Consider the following 13,560-nt stretch of genomic DNA (forward strand, 5'->3'; position numbering starts at 1 on the left):
CAGTCACTTTGCTACTGCTCATCACCTCTGGCTCTGTTTGGAGGGGGGTGGTCTTGGCTCCCCTCGCCTCTGTGAGCAGCTGTGTGGGTGGGCACTGCCTCCCCTCAGGCTTTCTGAAGGTCTCACTGAGTTCAGGGTGAACGCACCAGTTCCTGCTGCGCTGGGGAAGTGCTGGGGCAGGGAGCAGCGTCCTCTGTCCTCATCTTGCAGCCCTTGGCCTTCTGTGTGGATCTGGTGACCAAACGTGGCCAGAAGCATCTCCTTGCTCCTTGAGGTGTTTCTTGTGGGATGTGTTTTGGCTGAGGGTAGAAACCTGCATTGCTGGCTGTTCCCAGGGTGCAGAAAGAATCCAGGACAGGGTTATAAAGCAGTTGGCTTTTCATGGGAGCTGGAGTTGGACCTGGGTCTTGTGTGAGCGCTGGAAAGCCTTTCTGAGTGGGAGTTGCACTCTGTCATCCGTCATTTGCTCAGACAGAAAGGAGGGAGTCAGTGTGAGACATGGCAACTTCTTCCTCCCTGTCTCCAGCATTAATCTAAATGCCAAAACGCAGACCTTGTGGAATGCACCGATGCTGTGGAGAACACCAGCCTCTAATTCCATATGGCACGGAACTATACCCAGGTAAGGCTTCACAGGCATCCAGCACTGCCTTGCAGGTGTAGGTGAATTCCACCAGCACAGTGGCTGCTCCGCACTGGTGTTGGGCCATATTGAGGAGCTGCTGGGCTGGGCTGCCTGAGGTGAGCAGGGAGCCTGGGGAGACGTTCACAGTGTAGAGCTGGAAGTGGTTTATTGAAAGGAAAGGATCATATTACACTCAATTTTTGCTGAGTTTATCTTGGTTTTTATCAGATTACACCCAGGATAGCTCATCAATATTGTGATCCTGCTGACATGTAAGTGAGCCGCTGCATAATTCATGGCTGCTGCAGGGCTCTGGCACTGGGAGGCACATATTTAATTAGGCACCTCACCATTCCACTCTTCTGGAGCAGCCCTGGGATCACACCCGTGGAGGTGGATGCTGCGATGGCCCTGCCTGTGCAGCTCCTGGCTGCCTTGCAGGAGCTGTGCTGGCACTGTCCCCAGTCCCAGCTCAGGGGCAGAGACACTGTGTCATGGCATCGTGGTGCAGCACTTTCCAACAGGGGAAATGTCCTGGCAGAGATGAGAGGTCCTCCCTCTCAGGTGCACTTTGGAGGGCAAAGGTGATGATGAATGAAGGGTGCAGCATCTCCTTGCATGCCTGTCAGCTGTAATGTTTAACTCTGAGAATGCATGTTATCCATAGAAACACCCTGTCCTTTGTCATTCTTTTCAAGTTCAGATTCCTGCTGCAGTGAAGTCTGGAGCCAAATTATGTGTTTATGGTAAAGTCTTCCTTAACAATTGGAAATTTCTCAGTCTGGTCTCACTCATCTCCTCCATCTTGGGCTGCAGGACCGAGTCACTGTCCAGCCCTGCTGACCCTCTCCAGACTACCCCAGCTCTCTGGGAACCCTGACTCATAACCTCCCTCTTGTGACAAACAGGGTTCAGCAATGGACCATACTGAGCACTAGCCTCTTCTCTGCCTGTGTTCAAGGCAGTGTGTGTATCTCCTTCCTCTTACAGTCTGCTTGAAAATGTATTAGGGATAGGGAGAATTCTTTTCCATTTTTGTGGTGCTTCCCTCCATTAATTTTCTGGTTGTAGTACATTACTCATGGATAATTAAGAGTGAGCTATTAATACAACAGTTAATATTCAAGTGCAGTGAAGAGGAGAGAACAATAAGTCAAGGAATCGTATACTACAAGACATTTTGGTTTAGTGATGAAATTTTTTTTGCTGGCTTTGGCTATCAGAGCATAGTGCTGCTTCCATTTAAGTATGGTCCTGAGAACTCCATTTATTGATAGAATACAAATAGGACATTAAATCAAGGGAAGTGAATTTGAATTGCTGGTCATATATACAATTATAAACGGGATTGGCTACTTCTATCTAGTATCGTGTATCTTAAGTTAGGAGAATTATGTTAGGGACTGCTAAAGAGAGCTTGGAGTGTCTTAAAATTAATGAGATTGAAGTCTGTCTAGGAAAAAAAAATTAATGCTAAAATGCAGCTCTTGCTTTAGGGATGAAAAGATGACTTTAGAGAAGTGGTCATGCCTTGTCCAGATAGAGGAACACCCCACAGGGAGGGTGGACTGTGCAGTGGCATCAAATAAACACATCTCAGTCTTAAGTGCTCCTCCCTGCCCTGCCGTTCTCATGTGCTGGAATGGGTGGATGGATTGATGCCAGCTGCAGAGAGGAGAGGGGAGCGATCCCCTGTGCCTGGCTGAGCCCATCACTGTGCTCGTCAGCCTCCTCCCTTCCCAGTCCTGGCTGGCTGCTCCCAGCACTGCTCTGCACCACCCAGCCATGTGCTGTATTTCAGAGGGTCACTGGGAGCATTCTCCTGTCCCCCAAAGGCTAAAGATCTCGGTGTCCTGTGTCTGTAGCACGGTGCTTTCTGGGGTGGCTCCTCATAGGAACGCGCTGAGGTGTTTCAGACCAGCCCAAATAGGGAACACCTTGCTTTCTTCTTGTGCCATGGGCCTGCCTCTGCTTTGGAAATGATGAGGGAGGCTCCGGTCCATGACTGGGTCCATCTGGAATGCACAGTGGATGATGGCAGTGGCAGTGCATGCCTGGCCAGAAGGCTTGCCTGTGTTCCCAGCTGGAGCAGGGACATGAGGGGTGGGTGGGATCCCCCAGTACCATATGTCCTGGTTGGGTGGCCTTGGTGAGGCAGCAGGGGTGCCAGCAGGGTGGGAGGCAGCTCTGCTGAGCTGCCTTGGGAGCCCTCCAGAGATGGAGCATGTAAAGACATCACAAGTCAAGCACATGTAAAGGTTGCCATTTACAAGCAAGTAATTGCAAGAGTTCCCACACAGCTGTCTCCGAGACAGCACAGGATAGTGTTATTTATATCCCCACATTCATCCGCTGCTCCAACCTGCATCCCTGCCTGCAGCAGTGCCGCTGCCTGCAGCCGGCAACTCCCTGGCACCTGCAGGGAGTCACGGTGGGCAGCTGCCCCTTCCCTTGGTGACGGGGGGCTGCTGCCAGAGGAGGGGTTTGTCAGTCACTTGCACACTGGGTTACCCTGTCTGGATTTTGCACAAACTCATGTCATGGGACTTTCTCCAGCTATGCCAGACACACCTGATCACACACGTGTGTGTGCACAAACACTTGCACAAATATTTGTGCTTTGTTTTGTTTGATGAGCTGAATAACTGGCAGATGGGAAAGGGTAAGTGTGCTGCTAACCTTTCTTTGGGTGGGTGATTTATAGTTAATAATGCTGCTAACTGTGTCTGTTTCTGTAAGGGGGCTCTTCCTCCTAGGGCAGTCTCAGTGCTCTCCAAATCCTAAATGCAAAGTCCCTGATTTCTGTAGGGAGAAAGACAGACCGACTGGGGAATGTAATTAAACATAGGCACTGTATTGATTCCCAATTAAGTAGCAACAAAACAAATTATTTACTGGTATAATAACAATGTTGTCAGTGTTGACAGCATTTAGGCCCAAAGCTTTCCTGGGCCCGTTGTGTGCACACGTGTGTGTCATACAAACAGCTGCTGTTGTCAGTAAGGAGCCTGAAGTACAGCCGCCCGTGTGTGCATCCTCGGACATCAGCGACTGCTCAGCACTTGGGAAACAGCCAGGTCCAGCCATGGCTGCTCCCTGGTGTCCCCCTTCCAGAGGAGCAGCACAGCAGCTGCAGCTGAGCAGGGTGCTGGGGACACTGCTGTCCCCAAGGCTGTCTGGCCAAGGGGCTCAACAGAGGCCCAGGTTGATGTGCAGAGGGGACCAAAGGGTCAACCAGGAACAGGAGGTGTCTGTCACCACTGGTTTTGCCCTGGGCTTGCTTGGCTGTTCAGTTGGAGAGGGACTGAACAAGTCCCTCTGGTCCCAGTGTTGCAATCCTCTCTGCTCATGGTGTTTCAGGAGCGCTGCGCAGTTGTGGCAGCATTTGTGGCACATGTGTGCTGTCTCTGAGGAGCAGTTGTGTAGCTTCTTTTCTGAAGATTGGAGCAGAGCGTGTGTGTGCGTGTGCACGAGGTGTGCCTGTGCACGAGGAGGGTGTGTGCATGAATGAGAGGGGACTGTGCTTGTGTGTGTGTGCAAGAGGAGGAGGTGTGTGCGTGCATGAGGGGGGTGTGTGTGCATGGGTGTGCGAGCCTGCGGCCAAGAGCAGGGATCTGGGGGAGGGGAAGGCTTCAGCAAACAGTTCCTTACCAAATCAGCCCTGACCTTTGCAGGGCTGGAGCTGTCTGATGCAACAGGCTGAACCTTTCCAGGCTCCAGCTCTGACTTGAAATGCTTCAAAGCAAAACTGATGGCTGTGGCACTGGCCCCAGAGCTTACATCCAGCACTCACCCAGCTGCTGCTGGGGATGGGGAGTGGGGGCTAACAGCCCAATGTGGGAGCTGCAGTCTCTGTTGTTCTTGCGGTCGCTCCATCGGTGTTGGCTGATGCCTGTGGGCAGCGGCGTTTACCGTGAGGGCTGGGTGCTGTGGTGTGGGCAGCTGCGCTCTCCTGGGCCCTTTGGGGTGCGGAGGAAGAGCTGGGGGCTCAGGAGGGGGCTGAGTTGTGCACTCTGGAGCACCAGCATGGTTTGGAGGGATGGGTAGAGGTATTCATTTTGACCAGAGGTGAGAGAGTCAGTGTGTTCCTGCTGGGGACTCACGCCCAGTCCGTCAAAACCAAGCAGGAATTCATTTGCAGCACCTCTGGTGTGCAGGCAGGAGCTGCTGTGCCCTGGGGATCAGTGCTGAGAGGGCTCCTTGCTGCCTGGCTCTCCGGTAAACCAGCATTAGTTACAGAGATGCTGTTGTTTCTGTGTCCTGTGGTGAATAAAATTAAACAACTCTTTGTTTCTGAATGACAGCCCAGGGACTGCACTTCTGCTCTAGCTCGGCATGAAGTGGCTTCATCCCAGCGCGGCTCCTCTGGGGCCTGAAGCCCTCGATTCATTAGTTGTCAGGCTCGTAGGTGGATTCTGCATTAGGCCTTTAATTTAGTGTATTGCCATGGGCTACTGACCACATGACACTGCTCAAATGTGAGCAAATCTAACGAGGATCCAGGACTGCTCTTTAATTTGGTGAGAATAACAGAGTGAGCATGGGCCCGGAGAGTGTTAATCATGAAGGAAAACTGGCTGAAACCAGGTCAGCTGGTGCCGGTTCTCAATGCAACGCGGCGGAGAGGGAGCACAGGGGGGTGGAGGAGGGAGTACTGCGTGCCCTGGCACCCCACAGGACTGGTAATCCCACTCTGCCAGCAACGGGAGGCGCCATGGCCTTTACTGCTGCCTTTTCCCCTCCCTGTGGCTGAGCACTGTGGCCCCCAAACCATGTGAGGTGGCTGGAGTCTTGGGGGGGCCATGCTCAGGTCCCCAGCCCAGGGTGATGTTAGAGGGCCTGGCCTTCCCCTTGTGTCATTGGTGCTGTGGGAAAGGGCAGGTGCTGCTCCCTGGCTATGACAATCCAGGGGTGCCGGGTGTCCTTTTGGGAGCTGGTGGCGAACGCCAGTCCCAGCTGTCACCCACGTGCCCCTCGGTCCTGCGCTCTGTCACTCGGCATAAAGGCCCTGGAGTCACTGGCTCCTCGTGGGAGCGGCAGCGAGTCCCCACAGTTAGATTTGTTCTGTACAATAAACAAATCCACACTGCTCTCCTGCTGGCTGTTCCTGGCTGAGGCCGGCTCCCTTCAGCATTCATCACACTGATTTACCACGTTCTCCTGGAGCAGTGCCTGGGCTTGGCTGGCTTCTTTAAACCATTCTTTTCAGAGGGGTGGGCTTTGGGAGAGGGGCACAGGAACCCTCTGTGGTAATTCCTGTTGACTGCAGTGACCAGCGAGGCAGAACTGATCAACTGCAGGCTTCTCTGCTGCTGAGCTCTGCCAGCAAAGTGCTTACATCTGCTTTTACACTAATGGGAACTTTATGGACTGGTGTGTCTCCCCTCAGGAGCAAATTCCAGCAAGGTCAGAATCCAGAAAGTTGCCACTTGACACCGTTCATGAAGCCCTGAGCCAGCCGGAGGAGGCCAGGTTGCACCGAGGACCTTCTGGGGCAGCAGATCTAACACCATCACCTGCAACTGATAGCCTGGAGGCCCCCAAATGCCGCTGCTGCCACCCCCACTCCCTGGTGGCACAGCCCCCTCCATGCTGGGCCGCACTGCCAGAGGAGCTGCGTGGATGGGCACCAGATCGGGCACCGGATCGAGCAAGGCACTGAGCTCTCAGCACACAGGGAGCCGTGATGGCTGTGCTGGCAGAGTGGGCTGTTCTCTATGCACACCCAGAAGGTCATGATATGGCAGTGCTGCTCCAGCTACCTGCTCCTGAAGCAAGGCTGTGCTGCTGCCAGCAAGTGGATGCTGGGTACACAGCGTGGCATCGGGCAGCCACTGGCCCGGGACAGGTCGTGCACAGGGAGCACAGGTGCTGTGCTGTGAGTGCCCCAGGTACTGAAACCATGAAATGATTCCTTTGAGGCCCTGTGTTTTCCTGAATTTAATGAATGACCATTACACATTAATGTTTATTAAGGTGATTAATAGTTTAGTTTGCATGGAAGAGAGTTTGCAGAAACATAACTTGCTTCTGCACTAGAGTTACTGTTCATTTTTCAGGACATACAATCAGTCTGGACAAGGCCTGCTGAATTGCGGCTGCTTTGGCAGCCCGAGTGTGAAGGATTATGGACGCTTTCCGATTAACTGTCTCTTTTTTAATCTAACATTGCAGGGCCCTAATTGCTTTGACTTTGAGTAAGGAGAAGATGGTTTCTGTAAGGACGCCCCACGGTACTGTGTGGTCTGTGCAGCTGCTGGCCCCAGGCAGGGCCCTCAGGGTTGGGTCGTCAGCCTCCCCAGTGCTGGTGTGTTTGCTCGCCATTGCACGTCCCATATTGCTCTCCTGGGATGTTGGTCAAGTTTTGTGTGTTGCAGGTGTGGTTGGAGTCACCTTCCTGTTGTTCCCCTCCTGAACAAGGACCAGCCAGTAATGAAGGAGCTTCTGCAGCCTGGCCCACAGGGCATCCTCTGGTGTTCACTGTGTGCTGGCTCCTGTGGGGTGGTGAGCAAGGCGGGACTGTCCCTTCTTAGCATGGCCCCTCTTCTCCTTCCTTCACCTTGCTCAAAGCTCTGTCTAATTTTAGCTCTTTGAAACAAAGCCTGCACCATCCTCCAAGTGCCCTGTGGCACAGGGATGGCCAGAATGAGTGATGGCAGGGGGCTCTTGGGGTATTGCTCCAGCTCCCAGCCCCAGGGGCACAAGGGCTGCCCGTGTCCTGTGCCGAGCACAGTCTGGGTACACAGACCACTGTGCAAGGGACCCTGGCCACAGAAGGGGACAGCTCCCACTTATTGCTAAGCTGTGACTGCCACGTCAGTGGCAGAGCTGGTGGTAGCGGGCTCGAGTCCCTGCCTGATGCTGGGAGCTGGGTGCTGGTGGCAATGCCCGGAGAGGTCAAAAGCTCCTGTGCCAGCCCGGCTCCCTGGCACCTCCTGCTGCTGCCACGGTTTGCAGTGGTTTGTTAACTGAAAGGCAGTTTCAGAGCAGGCAGCAGTGAATAAATTCTGTTTTTCTCAAGCATTTAGTGTTGCTTTCAGTTTGCTTTGATGATGTCTTCTCACAACTAGTGTAAACAGACTGCGCAACGGGGAGCACTCACATGTGTACTAGAAGCTGCACATGAAAGACAGAGGCATCTTGAAAGCCATAATAACGCTCTGAGTGCCAGTTAAAGGATTTGTCACTAAGAGCACTTTACAGATAGAAAGAACTTATTAACTAGTGTGACTAACAGCTTGCAAGGTTTAATTGATGTGTGTTTGTTGTCCTTTTATATCTCTCCCCCTCGTCTTCCTCTTGGCACAGATTCCAGCAGTTGCTGGTGCAAGAGCAGCAGCCTCTAAGCTGCCTGAATGGGTACCAGGAATAAAAGGGAGGCCGAACCCTGCCCCGAGTGCCCCCGGGTCTGGGGCTGTAGTGGTTGTGGGAGCTCGGCTCCAACATCCCGACTCCCCCTAGGAACTGGGGCTGGGCCTATTTTCTTGCTCTGGGTTCTGTTATTCCTCCCTAAGTGACGCAGAGTTTTTGAAGATAAAGCTTTTCAATGCATGAATAGGATGGATAATGAATGTTTCTGCCAGACAGACTGCTCGTTGCAAGATTGATTGACTATTAAGGTCATAACGCAGCAGCCACCCACATGAAGCAAACAGGCTAATGTTAGACTCCAGGTTAAGCCGAGAGTTGGTCAGCTGTCCACGGGCACAGTGGGGGCTTCCAGTCATCTGTCAACAAGTGATTGATTGATGTGGACACCTTCCAATCTTATTCTGATGATTCTCAGCAGCTTGCCTGCCTGGTGGCCATTTTTCAGGATTTGGCAGCACTCAGACCTCCAGGACTCCAAGCGATGACTGCATGGGGGTTAACCCTTTCCTTTGATCCCAAACGCCTTTGTTGTGGGCAACAACAGCGGACGAGAGGATTGTATTTGTGAGCCCTAGTTATGGAATACACCAGGAAACTCCCTGAGTGAGAGTGATGCTTTGACTTTCAGCAGTTTCTAAGTTGGCCCGAGTGAAGCTGTGAATGGGGATCTGCAGAGAATCATCAGGGCAGGGCAGGTACAGCTCTGTAACCCGACTTCCTCACCGCGCTGTCCTTCATGGGCCGTTTAACGTGCACTGGGTAAACCGTGCACATCAGAGCCCCAGCCAGCAGCAAGGCAAATCCTAACAGCTCAGGTAGGAGCAAGTTTGGTATTTGGAGGGGAAAAAAATAAGGATTGGGGTGTACTTGTTCTGGTGTGAGAGACAATGAGTTAAGAGAGCTCTGCTGGTTTTAAGGATCTCTCCTGGTTCAGTGCTTTGAATTGACCAGGAGAAGTGTGTTGCCTGGATGCTTGCTTTACTTGCGCATGAAGATAAATATATTTCTCTGTTGTGTTTTGTGTACATTATAATTGGTGTGTGCCCACACACATGCTAGTGGGAAAGTGAAGTTACACATGGTGTATAGTGCATGTTTGCCATCTCTAAACAATTTCGAGGGTTCTTTAGTTGCAGCGTGTGACCTTGGGTGTTTCCTTGTCTGTTTTTCAGCAGTTTTAGTTTAACTGTTTTGGAGAGCTGACTTCACCTGACTTCACCTTCCCATGCAGTTTCCATCCATGGTTTTAGCATTCCTAATGTACCCTAAAAGCCTGCTGTGGGGAAACGTCAAGAGCCTCTTCTCCATGAGTTGGATCTTTATGTAACTCAAGTGCATTGTTGAGTTTTGATGGTGTGATCCAAGTGCTGTAACGTGGCAGAGCTGGCACAGAGCGGTTGATGGCGACAGGAGAGCTGTGCTCAGCTGCTCTGGAGTGCTGCTGGGTTGTTGTGCGCACCTGAGGATCCCAGCACGGGGGGGGGTCCAGTCCCCCCCCTGGGGGCCAGTCCCCAGCCCCAGCAAGGGGCTGCGGTCGGATATTTTTCCCAGGGAAGATGGTGCCAGGCCCTGGTAAAGGACTGCTTAATGTCAGTCTCTCTCCCAGCTAAGCAGGGATGGGGTCTGAGCCAGAAGTATCTGGGAGATGGGCTTTCATAGCTGCTGCTGAGTTCAGCTAATCCTATCTTCTCTCCATCCCTTGCAGGTGGTGATTCCCACTCGGATGGTGCCCCCTCACAGCACCACACTGGCCTTGCTGCCGACTGTCTCCTGGATGCCAAGGACCATCTCTTGCTGCCAAGCTGGGCAGTGTCTGGCTTGGAGCTGCTGCCCTGGGCAGGCTCTCTGGCAGTGGCACTGAGCTGCACCTAAGGGAGCGCTGTGCCCAGTGCCCACTACATCTGGTGTGAGCTTCAGCCGGCCTCTGCCCGTGGGCAGGTGCACCACGGTCACGCTGGTGGAGAGGCTTTTACCAGCCCACCGTCAGCCCCTTGGCCAGAGAGAGTAGGGCTGTGCTGCAGAGGGAACGAATGACCTGTGCTCACGTAAACTGGAACAGGGGACTGAAATGCCACGTGCCTGACACAGGGGTTTTCCAGGGTACAGCAGAGCCTTGTGCAGGGCTTCAGCCCTCTTGTCCAGAGCTCTGAGGGCTGTTGGTCTGAGTGCATGAAAGAGCAAGAATTTGTCTCGGGGGCCTTTTGTACCAGCACCACGGCCTTCTCCTCTTCTCCTCATGCACCCCACACTCATGCTTGTGTTGCTTAGTTCCTGCTTGGCAGGGCAGAAGGACTCATGTGGACCAGGAGAAGGCCTCTGACAGTGAGAAGATGAGTCCACGAAAAGCAAGTGTTTTCAGTAAAAGCTCTCTGCCATTGTTGGTCTTAACATGTATGGGCAGATTCAAAGTGCTCTGGGACTGCCACAAAGTACAGAAGTTGATAAATCCGTTCCCATTTTAGCTTTTATCAAGCAGAAGGTGGCTTGTTTGGGCACGGTCAGCCATGGAGCAGTGATAGAGAGCCTGGCCTAGGTCATTCATCCCTAGCATCCTCTAGATGCTGAGCATCAGCCAAGCAGGGTTGCTGCTGAGTGCTTTTCTGCTGACTGGAGGTGGTGAAGAGTTGAAAGGCACCAGCTCTGCTTGCTGACAGCTCCTGCTCAACAGGGTGTGTGGGATTTCCCTGAAGCAGCCCCAGATGGACCTGGAGCAGTGCAGGTGGTGCTAACCCTGGGGCACATGGAGCAAGACTTCCCTGTGCTCGGGGAGGGGGCACAGGGTTGTCTCCTGCAGCTCATTATGTAGAGGACAGGGACCCTTATTTCTCCCTGGGTGATCTCTAACATGGCACTGTGGTCATTAAGGTAGTTTTGTGTATTGGAGAGTCACTCTGAGGGGGATGCACTCAAGACTAGAGCCTCCCCCTAGGCTTCCTGCTGCCTGCAGTGGAGCCCCCTGGGCAGAGCTTGAGCAAAGGATGTGGAACCTTGGAGCTGGCAGCTGTGAGGATGGACAAGGGCTGGGAGGAAGCCTGGCCTACTCTGCCAACGGCTGCAGCCTTGGTGTCCCCATGGTGTGAGCCCAGCCAGCATGGCCTCGGGGCTTCTCCTGAGGCAGCGCTGGTATAATAACACTGATGAAAAGCTGATTAATCCTTGTGAGCGAGCCGCAATAGCTTCCCTCTAGAACTGAAGAGATTACCACTGATTTGTCATCCTGATTGTTTCAAAGAGACGTGCAATTAGTTGCTCTAATTTAGCTTCGCTGCTCACGGAGCGGCGTGACAACGGCACTGTAATCAGTGGGGCTGCGATGGCAGAACTGGTGCTGCAGCTGTGCCGGCACCATTTCACACGCGAAGGGCGGCCGCCAAAATGGTGGAGCATCACATGCTCCTGTTCGAGGGGCCACGTCCCCTCGGTGCTGTGGGGCACTGGGGCAGTGGGGCAGGCCTGGCTCAGGGGGTCCCGCTCCGAGGCATACTGATGGAGACGGGGCTCAGGGGGTCCTGTGCTGGGCCTGATCAGGGCTCTCACAGGTGCTGGTTGTTCAGGAGACTCGGGAAGACACAGGGAGAGCAGTGAGTGTTGGCCTGAGACCTCCATGGGGTGATGGGCTGCCTTGGATGTGGGCACGACGTTACACTTAGTGTTATTAAAAAAAAGAAAAGTTGTAAGGAAATCTTGTCTTCTTCTGCTCCCTCCAGTTATTGTCCCTCTTTGCCAGGTGCAATAAAACCAGTCCCAGGTACAGGAGAAGGTGAGTATTTGCTTGAGGCTACCCCCTTCTGAGGACTGTCTTTGCTTTGGAAAAGGTGCAAAGATGCCACACAAAATGAAGAGCTTGTGGCACAGCCCCCCAGCTTGCTGTGCTGGGTCAGCAGCCAACCCCCCCTGGGCAGAGAGGAGGCAACACATGGGATTTCAAAATGTGCCCATTTTCAGTGAAACCAATCACTTAAAAATTCAATTCAAAATGAAGAAAAAAAAATGCTTTAAAAACAAAACCTGCCTGTGGCTATTTCTTGGTTTAAGCTGTCTCTTTTTTTTTTCCTTTTTTTTTTTTTTCCTGGGAAGGCATTTTGTTTCTGGAGCAAGCTGGCCATGCTTGCTGGGGAGGGTCTTTGAGGGAGCTTGGAGCAGCTCTAGTGCTGGCTACCAGCAGCCCCGTGCCCCTCGGCCCCCAGCCAAGTGCTGCACAGCTGCTCGGCTCATGTTCCCGGCCACGGCACGGCATGGCCCGTGTCACTGCAAGGTCGTGCTTTTCCCTGGCTGTGCAGCCCCTGGCCCCTCCAGCTCTGCTGGCAGCTGTTGTCCCCCACTGGGCAGGAGCCCTGCACCCCATGGCACCCAGGGGACCCCGTGCTAGCCAGGGGACCCCGCATGTTATGTGTGTCCTGGGGCCGTGCTCTGGCACTGCCCCAGGGCAGAGGCTGGGCTGGGGCCGGAGTGATGCTGGCACTGCCCCTGTGCTGCTTAGCCAGCCCGGGCCGCTCGGCTCTGCTCCCTGGGCACAGAGCAGCACATGGCTAGTGCTGTGCCCCCAATCCTCGTTGTCCTCATCCATGGGCACTGCCCAGTGGCAGGTCCCTCAGCGCAGGTGGCAGCTGGCTCGCTGCACTGGTGGCAGCTGATCCGAAGGGCAGCTGGGGTCTTGGTGGTGCCAGGTGGGCCAGGACAGACAAGTGCCATCGGCCCAGAAGCGTTCCCCTTGCCTTTCCTGGATTGGGCCAAGGTTGGCCTCTGTGAACTGGCTGAGGGATGGTTGGGCACAGGAGCACCTGCAGGACATTTCTGAGTGCTCCTGCTCCCCTCAGCTAAATATAAGCCCCAGTGGGGAGCCTACCTCTCACTAGTTTTATGTTTCTTGCCCCTGTACTTCCTAAACCTGGCAGCAGGCCCAGTTGTCTCCAAGTCTAAGATGAAAATACCCTTGCAAATCCCACTCATAAAAATACCTGCTGTATTCCCAAAACATGCCTGAGATAGCTTCCAGAGAGGAGTGGGAGCTAAAATAAGATGCATGAGCTCAGAGCCCCATTTTCCACTGGCCCCACGGTTCCTGTTGCCTCAGGACGCTGCACCATGGACTGAAATGGAAGTGCTGCCGCACGGAGTGGCCTTGGGCTGGAACTGGACAAGCTGCAGCTCTCCCTGGAGCAGGCGCTGCTGCAGCCCTTGTGTGTGCCAATGAAACCTCGTGCTCCTGGGGACAACCTGTTGGCTGGTGGCACCACCTGGACAGTCACCCTGACCAGCAGCATTGGCCTCAGCAGAGGAAACATGGGCAAGAGCAGGGTACAGAGCACTGGGGTATGTTTGGTCCCCAGACTGGCCCTGTGAAGCTGCTGTCCCCAGTGTGGCCCAGGCAGCTGGGCCGCACTGGCAGTGGCACCTGCCCTTGGGATAGGATGCAGGCACTCTGCTGTGGACTGCAGCCTCCCCGTGTTGCCCCTTGGCCACCCTCAGCATCAGGGACTGAAGAGGACACACAGAGCTGTTGTCCTGCTGAAGGTCACAAGCCTGCAGCATAGGCACAGCAGCTGGGGACAAGGAGGAGAGTG

At 53.8% G+C, this 13,560-nt stretch overlaps 1 protein-coding gene across 5 annotated transcripts in view; it reads left to right on the forward strand.

The window, feature by feature from the left end:
• Positions 1–12,003, forward strand: part of MN1 (MN1 proto-oncogene, transcriptional regulator) — an 86,766-nt gene extending 74,763 nt beyond the window's left edge. The window contains exons 2-4 of one of the 5 annotated variants that reach the window (XR_010435069.1): positions 6,015–6,516; positions 6,800–8,811; positions 9,702–9,786. Coding sequence is in view for 2 of the 5 variants with exons in the window: in XM_064674840.1 (XP_064530910.1) it covers positions 9,702–9,868 (167 nt within the window). In the remaining 3 variants the exon portion in view is untranslated. Of the gene's footprint in view, positions 1–6,014; positions 9,485–9,701 lie in introns of those variants that run through there. The other 4 variants (XR_010435068.1, XR_010435070.1, XM_064674840.1 and 1 more) reach the window with 4 other exon arrangements.
• Positions 12,004–13,560: the final 1,557 nt, after the last annotated feature.

The sequence above is a fragment of the Pseudopipra pipra genome, chromosome 18 (genome assembly GCF_036250125.1).
Source record: "Pseudopipra pipra isolate bDixPip1 chromosome 18, bDixPip1.hap1, whole genome shotgun sequence".
In the NCBI taxonomy this organism is placed as follows: Eukaryota; Metazoa; Chordata; class Aves; order Passeriformes; family Pipridae; genus Pseudopipra; species Pseudopipra pipra.